Below are 9,379 nucleotides of genomic sequence, written 5' to 3' on the forward strand. Positions count from 1 at the left end.
GTGTGAACAATGTGAATTAATAGAGTTAAAAGAGTAAATTAATCTTAAATCAAGCTGTTCGTATAGTTTTTTTAACTTTCAATATCAGATTAAGCACTAACACAGGTGAGATTTCATCTGACATTTGTTTTATTTTTAATACAATCCTCTTTCAGGTTTTGAAAAGGAAAAAAAAAAACAAAATTGAAAAGAAAAGAAGGAATATTTTTGGAGTGAGAGATAAGAGATAGTAGGAATGACAAACTAGATAGAGGATATATAATTAGCATTTACTTAAGTGGACGAATGCATTAACAGTTATAATTTATCAGTCAAACATTATAAAGCAAACACCTTCAACATATTAAATTAACACAAGAAAATTGCACGCATGAGCACACAGATGAATGTTGTACCATTCAGCAAATGCGTGCAGTTTAAAATCGACAGGCAAACTGATAAATTATTATGGTTCTTTGATGAGACCATTTCAACCACATCGATGTGAAACTTGTTCAAATTTATATCTGCCTGTTTTACACAAACATAATAAGTCACTCAAAGCATAGATTCCAAGCATTGTGACTAAAATGCTTTACTTTGTGTTCATATGCCTTCATGGTATGGGATCGATGACTACTTTGCCCGTGGCTCTGTTTGTTTCAAGAAAGGAAAACGCTTCAACGGTTTGGGAAAACGGAAAGGGACTCTTGGGATCAATTATTGGCTTGATTTTGCAGCTTTCCAAATGAGGTCTTAGTTTCTCTAAGACTGTGCCATCAGATTTAAGTATGAAAAATATTGCTGGAGAAAATCCGGGTGGTACTATTGTCACAACTTTGCCTCCTTCTTTTACAGCCTTGAATGCCCTCTCTGTTTCTCCTGTTTTTGTAATTCATGTAAACTAAAATGTTATAAAAATGCTATTCGTACACCAAATCAGCCACTGAAATCAACCACTAATGTATTTGTGTATAAATACATGTGTGATTTAATTTATTTTCAACGTGTATTTGTATTTTGGCATGTATTTCATACTGGTGGCTGATTTTGGTGTACACATAACATACTCCAAAATGTTATTATCTATCTTTGACCATTTCATTTCTTCCAACTAAGTAAAACATACATGAATAATTTTTATGAGAATTTCTTTTTGGTGAAGAGTAAAATTAGATAAAGAGTGAAGATTTTTATTAAATTTATTAAAGAATATGTGTATGACATATGATAAATATTTTTTGTGGGTTTTTTTTTTTTGTTAAAAGAAACAATATTCATTCTTCATGGTAGCATTACTCTAGTTTTATATTGACACATACATAACAATAAGTACACAAAAATCAGTAACTAAGCTTATACTAACAACTCTTCTAACCATATACCACACATAACTAGACTGTCTATCTGAATAAGCAAATTCCTTGCAAGTTTTTATGCTTATTGACTAAGAGTTTTTGTTTTTTTTTTTTAGCTTCAAAATGGAAACAATACACAAATTTATCTTACTTTAGGTTAAAATTCAGTCCTCATGCAAATAAAATAGGAAAAAACAATGATCAAACTGTAGATTTTTTAACTATAAAAAGATTTGATATCATAATAACTTTAGCGAAGATCATAAGTTCCGAATCTCACCTACTGCATCATACACCACGTCGAATTTTTCAGGAAGGTCTTCAAAATTATCCTTTGTATAATCGATTGGCAAGTCAGCTCCCAAGTTTCTCAAAACTTGCAGTTTCTTAGTGCTAGCAGTTGCTGCTATCTTAGATGCACCATAGAAATGCTTGGCAAGCTAGCTCAAAATGGCAATGTGAGTTACAATCATGCAAGTTTTATGCTCTACAGGAAAAATTGCTTTCCTAACTCTTGCACGAAATATGAAATAATAAATTACACAAAATAAACTGAAGAGAATACTTAGATTGTAGAGAATATGTACATTGCAGAGAGTTGAGCGAACAAGGAAGATTTTCACTAAATTTGTAGAGAATATGTACATTGTACATGATAAATTTTTTTTTCTATTATAAAACAAAATAATTTTCGCTCTTGGTTGAACATTATCCATTCATTAGTATATACAACATACGATAAAGAAAACTGTGAGTAACTATGATAGGTGCATATTAAAATCAGACATTAAAATTAATTATCAGTTTAAAATATAAATTAAATTACATATGTATTTATACACAAATACATAATAACTGATTAATACTTACATATGCATACCTGAATAACATGTGTTCCAACTCCACCGGCACCTCCCAGAACAAGGATAGACTTTCCGGCGGAAAACCCGGCTCGTTCGAGGCCTTCATAAGCAGTCTCAATGGTTAGAGGAAGGCTAGCAGCCTCACCAAAGCTCAGGTTCTGCGGCTTGTGAGCCAACAATTTTTCTTCTGCTGCAGTATACTCTGCCAAAGACCCATTCACCTTTGGATGATCCAAAGCATTCTCATTGATATCACCATAAACTTCATCCCCAACCTTAAATTTGGTCACCTCATTCCCCACTTTAACCACCACACCGGCAACATCATACCCTGGAATAGTCTTCGCACCAATCACAAAAACATTAATTAATTAAAAAGAACGTGAAAATTTGATAGCTTCTTTTCTTTTGTTCTCTTTTCTTTTTCCGGTGAATTGATATGATTAGATTAAGGTTTTGAAAACGGAATCAGTCATAAAACTAGAGAATTAGACGCTGAAAGGTTCATCTAAGGTTAACTGAAAATGAAGTGAATATAATAAAATAAGTAAAATAATATTTATACATCAACCACTTTTAAACATCTGAATTTGATTGTTATTAATTAATTATATATCTAAATTATTTTTAATTAATAAAACAAAAAAAATTGTGTTTGGTTTATAGAAAAATATGGAGATCAAAATAGTATTTATTATAAAATAATATAGATGTTGTGAAATTAATAAAATAATATATTTATATAATTTTTTAAAAAATTAACCTTTTGTGATGTATCATTTTCAATCAAACCGATCTGTTAACAAATTTTGGTTAATCAAATTGAATATTCGATCTAATTCCCCAAACCATGAATGACATTTTTCACGTTCAACTCATGTTTGAACCCAAATTTTGTCTTTTCCTCTGACTAAGTATGACAACCAAGCTAACATTAAGAAACTAATCAAGTAAAATTTTGTGGACAATTAACTAGCAAGAGCAAAAGAAAACAAGAACCTATTAATAATTTCAATTTTCAAGAACTTTAGCACTGTATCAAGAAAAAGAAAATGAAAAATCTAAAAAAAAAAAATTTGAATCTTCTAAATTTTGAATTTGTATTTTAAAGGATAAGATGTGATCTTCTTTCTTTAAATAGATTCTCTCTCATGTTTATTTTTAGTCCTACTATGAAATAAATGATGAGAGATCACACTCTAATCAAGTAAAATTCAAAATTTAGAGTATCCAAATCCGAAAAAAAATTATGGGGGATTGAAGGATTATAATATGATTCTTACGGGTAAAGGAGAGTCAGTGGATGCGAAAGCTTTTTCCATTCGCTTATAATCAATGGGATTGAGGGACACAGCAGCAACCTTGATGAGAACCTGATCATCCTTCACGTCAGGCACAGGGACACTGCCTTCAAACTTAAGAACTTGTGAACTCTTGCCATATTCTGAGTACATCCATGCTTTCATGTGTGTTGGCACGGAAGAAGCCATTCTCCTGCTTTCCACGAATGAAAATATTGCTGCTTTTGAAGAGTAAAGCGAAATTATGAACCCAAAGAAGAAAACAAATGAGGAACCGGATAAAGAAAGTAAGAAGAAAGAGTGGATCAGATGACTCAACAAAGTGATGTTTGGTAGGTATGTCGACGGAAATTAAAAACAGTTGCTTTCCTATATGTGTGATCTATTGTGTATTATTAATTGAGAAATGATTGAATCCATCCAAATTTATTATTTTTTATTATTTGTTTATTATTAATATTTAAAAATATAAAATAAAATATGTTGTTAAATTATTAGATTAAAAGAATTAGACTAAAGAAATTGAGTTGATAATCAAAAATAATAAATTATAACGACCTCCTAATATTTCATAGTTATTAAATTCGATTCTACCTTATCGGTGAGACTGAAAATCTGATCATATGGTCATCAATCTAGGTTGAATCATCGTTTAAATTGGTTAAACAATTAATCTAGTCAAATTTAATCAAATCCGATAAAATCTAATCAAATCTGTTTAAAATAGTTTTAAATCGATCTGGTCAAATTTAGTTAAACTAGAAAAATATTAGAAAAAAGTTTAAGAAGCTAGCATTTTTATTAGAATTTGGCCAGTACTTAACCAGTAAAAAAAATGAATAATTTCATACCATTAAAAATATTATTAATAACTAATTGATGGCTACAAATCACATGATCTGCTGCCCTTAACACTCCTCAAAATATTGTCTTTTATACATGATTTTTTTATTAAATGTATAATGTAAATAAAATTAAATTATATTTACAAATTAAAAAAATAATATTTTATTAACTATAATATATTTTCTATTTCTATGATTGTGATTTTTTTATAAATTCTTAAAGAATATAATAAATATAAATTTATAAATATTTGAAGAATATAATAAATACAAACTAATTGATGAGTTATTAAATTTTAAAAATAGTAATTAATTGAATATAAAATAAAACTAAAATATATTTTTTATAAAAATAAAAAATTAAATTAAATTTTATATAATTATTTAATTATGACTAGATCAATCGATTTAATCTTTGACTGACCAGTTGAACTAGTAGCTCAGTGATTCAGTAGTATGATTGATTTGATTATCGGTTCGGTTCTAATAATTATGTTACCAAAATGTGTGACATATCACTTTCTCTTTGTAATTGAAATCAAATATTTTCCTCCAAAATTAAAAGATTTTTTTCTCATCTCTCTCCCTTTTTCTAATTTTCTCATTCTTTCACCTATTCTATCTCTCTTATACATTATTATCAATGACTAACAATCAAAATGTGCAACATGACACTTTTTAATTACAATTAGAATTAAATTAAAATATTAAAATTAAAATTGAAGTATAGATATATTATATTAATAATTTAACAACTAAAATATATCACATGACATTCTCTCATTAAAATTAAGATGAAATATTTTCCTCAAAAATTAATATACTCCTTTCATAACTTCATTCATCTTCTTATCTATCTCTCTCCCCTTCTCTACTTCTTTCTACCATTCTCACTCTATATATAACTTATAATTTATATTTGAGGTAAATAACTAAATCGGTACCTAAAAGATTCTGGCGCTAACAAAATGGTACATGACTTTTATTATTGACAAAGCCCCTAAAAGATTTTAAAATTTGACAAAATCACCCAACTGTGAAAGGACAATGAATGAAAAATGCTAATTTGGCCGTCGAAAGCATAGTTGTCAGAACCGAACCGGTGAAGTTACTGGGTTACTGAGTCACTGGTTCAACCGGTGGGTCACTGGTCGAACCGGTTAACTCGGTATAATTAAATAATTATATAAAATTTAATTATCTTTTTATTATTAGTATTTTTATAAAAATAATTATCATTTTTAAATTTTAATACTTTATTAATTAGTTTATATTTATTTTATTATTATATTATTATAGGTGAAAAGTCACATACAATTGTTTTTTTGTGAAGTTGATATTTAAGAATTGTTGACTAGTTTAACTAAATATCATCTATCGATTTTCAACTATCAACTTCATATGAAGACAAAAAATAAAATAATATATTAAAAAAATAAAATTAATAGATATCAATTATCATATAATCATGAAAAAAATAAATTGTGATTAATTAAATTTTTTGTTTATCTTTTTAATTTGTATATATTTAATAAAATTTATAGTTAAATAAAATGTAATTGATTTAAAAATGAGTGACTTTGAAATTAAAATAAATTGAATATAAGTGAAAAGAAAGAATGCTATATGTATTATAATTTGTATATTAGTTGATGAGAATCACTTTAGCTTGGTGGTAGAAGCATGCTTGCTTTATCCTGGAGGAAGCGGTTCGAACCCCACTGAAAGCATTTTGGAAAATTTTGTAGATTCACCTTCAAACCGAGTGGCTCGGACCGGTTCGGTTTGACTGGTTTTTACCGGTTCACATCGGATTCACCTTCAAACCGAGTGGTAGAAGCATGCTTGCTTTATCCTGGAGGAAGGGGTTCGAACCCCACTGAAAGCATTTTGGAAAATTTTGTAGATTCACCTTCAAACCGAGTGGTTCGGACCGGTTCGATTTGACCGATTTTTACCGGTTCACATCGGATTTGACCGGTTTGTACCGATTCTCTACCTTAAACGGTTAGAAGCTTAGACCGGACCGGTATTGGATTCGATTTACCGATTTTCTAGTCGAACCGGTCGGTCCGGTCCGGTTCTGACAACTATGGTCGAAAGAGAGCCTCGATGATGGTAGAGAGTTCTTACGACGTTTTCGGTCTTCTTCTTTTTCTTCTTTGCCATGGAGGAAGGGGACGTAGCGGCGAGGTGCTGTCATGGCAGAGGAGACGCAACAACATGTTGAAGAAGAAGAAGAGGTGAACACGAGAACACGACGAGGTACTGCCATGGCGGAAGGAGACGCAGCGGCGTGCCATGGCAGTTTGGCGAAAGGGGACGTGAAAGGGTATGCAGCGGCATGTTGAAGAAGAATAAGCAGCGAACACGAAGAACGCGGCGAGGTGCAGCGGCGTGCCATGGCAGTCTACTTCTTCAGCTGCCATAGCAGAAGGGGACGCAGCGGCGCATTAAAAAAGAAGCAGCAGCGAACACGAAGAAGAAGAAGGTCGTCGAAAACATTGTCGGAGCTCTCTGCCATCATCAGAGCTCTCTTCCAACGGTCACATTAACGTTTTTCATTCACTGTGACGTCATTCTTTTACAGTTGGGTGATTTTATCAAATTTTAACATTTTTCAGATGCTATTTTGTCGATAACAAAAGTCAGGTACTATTTTATCAATGCTAAAATTTTCGAGTACCGATTTGGTATTTACCTCTTTATATTTTATACTACTAATTTTACAAATCAAAATGTGTCATGAGATATTATTTTATTATAATTAAAATAAAAATTTTTCTCTTCCAAATTAACAAACTCTCTCTCTCTTTTTTATCTTTCTCGTTTTTTCTCTCTCATTCTCTATCTCCTGTGTCTTTCTATTTTATAAAAAAAAATTCTTAAAATAATATAATTTAAATAAATTTATAAAATTATAAAAAATACATTAAATTTTTAATTAAATATAATAAAAAATTATTCCAGAAAATTATTCCCATAAAAACTATATTATTATTATATACATATTTTTTTAGTTTTTTTATTTAGTTTTAATTTTTTACTATTTATCTTTCTAATTTATATTTTCACTTCTCTTCCTTCAAATATTTATTACGGAAAAACTACCATTTGTATCCATGAATTTTGCGAACGCTGACAAAAGTACCCATCAAACAAGAAAACTAACGTTGTACCCATGAAAGATGGGTTTCGTGTGACAATAGTACCCAAACCGTGATTTTTCGTTGACTTTTTAATAAAATTTTCAAATTACCCCTTCTATCTTCTTCCCCAAATTTCAAATTTCACAACCCTCATCCTTCGTCTTCCTCTGCTGCTGCCAGCCACCAAAAAATTAAAAAGATTAAAAACTGTGGATTATTAATTATCTGAGGTTATTGTTCAAATATTATGGATTTGTAGATCTGGTGTAGAAAAAGAAAAAGAAGTTTGAAATTAACAAAAAAACATAAATTTTAGTTTCTTGGTGTCACTGTGGGAACAAGAGGCGCAGAACCAAGAGCCTTTGGAAACGGAAGGAATGATAGGTCGGAGATAGATGTGATAGCCTCGGTCGCATTTGTTGCAAAGGAGAAGCTTCGCTAGGAACTTACCGGAGGAGCAGCACTTGCTGATGATATCGTCGTCGAAGGTGAGCTTGGAAGTGTGGGTCCTTCTTCACCCTGCATTCCCTTGGCCATGTCTTCGATCATACTCGGTATGTTCAGAAGCTCATCCTCGTCAATGTACCCTGCCACCATCATCCCTCCTTGTTCTCCAGTACTCAAAGTGAAACAAGATCCTTCAATAATAACGTTACTACCACCACAACCTTCCAGAGGGTTCTGCGGTGGCCTCGGAAGCCTAGCCTGAGTAGCGGCGACGGCTGCGATGTGAATATCAGTCCACCAAATGGCATGAAGATACTCTAACATCAGCCCCTTTTTCTACAGATCGACGGCGCTGAGCAGTATTTGGAGTCACCGTTGGAAAGAGAACGTGGCCACCAGCCTCTTGTTGGCTCTGGTTGCTGAATTCTACTACTTATTGTTTTGGAATAAGAAGAACAATAATATTCAGGTTGAAGAGGTTGAAGAGTTTGACAAGGGTGTGCTTTCTTAATGTTGTTTTTGCATCCGAAGAAGAAAGAAACAACAAGGGTAATGATGTTAAAGTTTATTTGAATTTAGATTTGGAGAACAAATTAGGATTGGAATAAAGAGAGATGGAGGTTGAGGATAAAGGTTGGAGGAAGACATTAGGTGCTTGGGTCTTGAGGGAATGGTGACTGGCGGTGGCAGAGGAAGACGAAGAATGAGGGTTGTGAAATTTGGAATTTGGGGAAGAAGATAGAAGGGGTAATTTGGAAATTTTATTAAAAAGTCAACGAAAAATCACGGTTTGGGTACTATTGTCACACGGAACCCATCTTTCATGGGTACAACGTTAGTTTTCTTGTTTGATTGGTACTTTTGTCAGCATTTGCAAAATTTATGGGCACAAATAGTAGTTTTTTCTATTTGTTACATATAATTGGAAAGAATACTAATGTTGTAATTAATGATTAGAATCAAAATTTAATTCTTTTAAAAAAATTAATTTTGAGTTAATTTTATAATTATCAACATAATTTGTTGGGCAAATCACTATATTAAGCCTAGGGGAGGAAAAAATTATAGAAATCCGCCAAACAAAAAATGGTTCATGAATCAACCAAGAGCCATTTATATATAGTTCGAATCAGCCTAATTCGAACTACTCACACATGCACACACCCACTAATTAGAATCAACCTGATTCGAATTACACCCACAGTAATTCGAATCAGGGTGATTCGAATTACACACGTTGCACATAGTAATTCGAATTGGCCAGATTCGAATTACTCATGATTTAATTCTGCCCATTCTTTTATTAAAAAATTAATAATTTAGAAATTAAAAAAATATATATTTTATTTCATGCATTAAAAAAAAGTTAACAAAATATTTAATTACGAAAACTTCTTTAAAATATTAATAAGCTATCAATTCGAATTTCATACAATA

At 31.2% G+C, this 9,379-nt stretch overlaps 1 protein-coding gene across 1 annotated transcript; it reads right to left on the minus strand.

Moving 5' to 3' along the window:
- Positions 1 to 257: 257 nt before the first annotated feature.
- LOC148562929 (2-methylene-furan-3-one reductase-like) lies at positions 258 to 3,885 on the minus strand. The gene is made up of 4 exons (XM_088490275.1): positions 3,484 to 3,885; positions 2,218 to 2,541; positions 1,618 to 1,777; positions 258 to 861 (listed from the first exon to the last, which is right to left on the minus strand). The coding sequence occupies exons 1-4, from the start codon at positions 3,688 to 3,690 to the stop codon at positions 596 to 598; spliced, it is 957 nt and encodes a 318-aa protein (XP_088346401.1). The 5' UTR covers positions 3,691 to 3,885; the 3' UTR covers positions 258 to 595.
- Between the last annotated feature and the right edge of the window lie 5,494 nt (positions 3,886 to 9,379).

This window comes from Arachis ipaensis, chromosome B6, assembly GCF_059453495.1.
Source record: "Arachis ipaensis isolate K30076 ecotype BB chromosome B6, ASM5945349v1, whole genome shotgun sequence".
In the NCBI taxonomy this organism is placed as follows: Eukaryota; Viridiplantae; Streptophyta; class Magnoliopsida; order Fabales; family Fabaceae; genus Arachis; species Arachis ipaensis.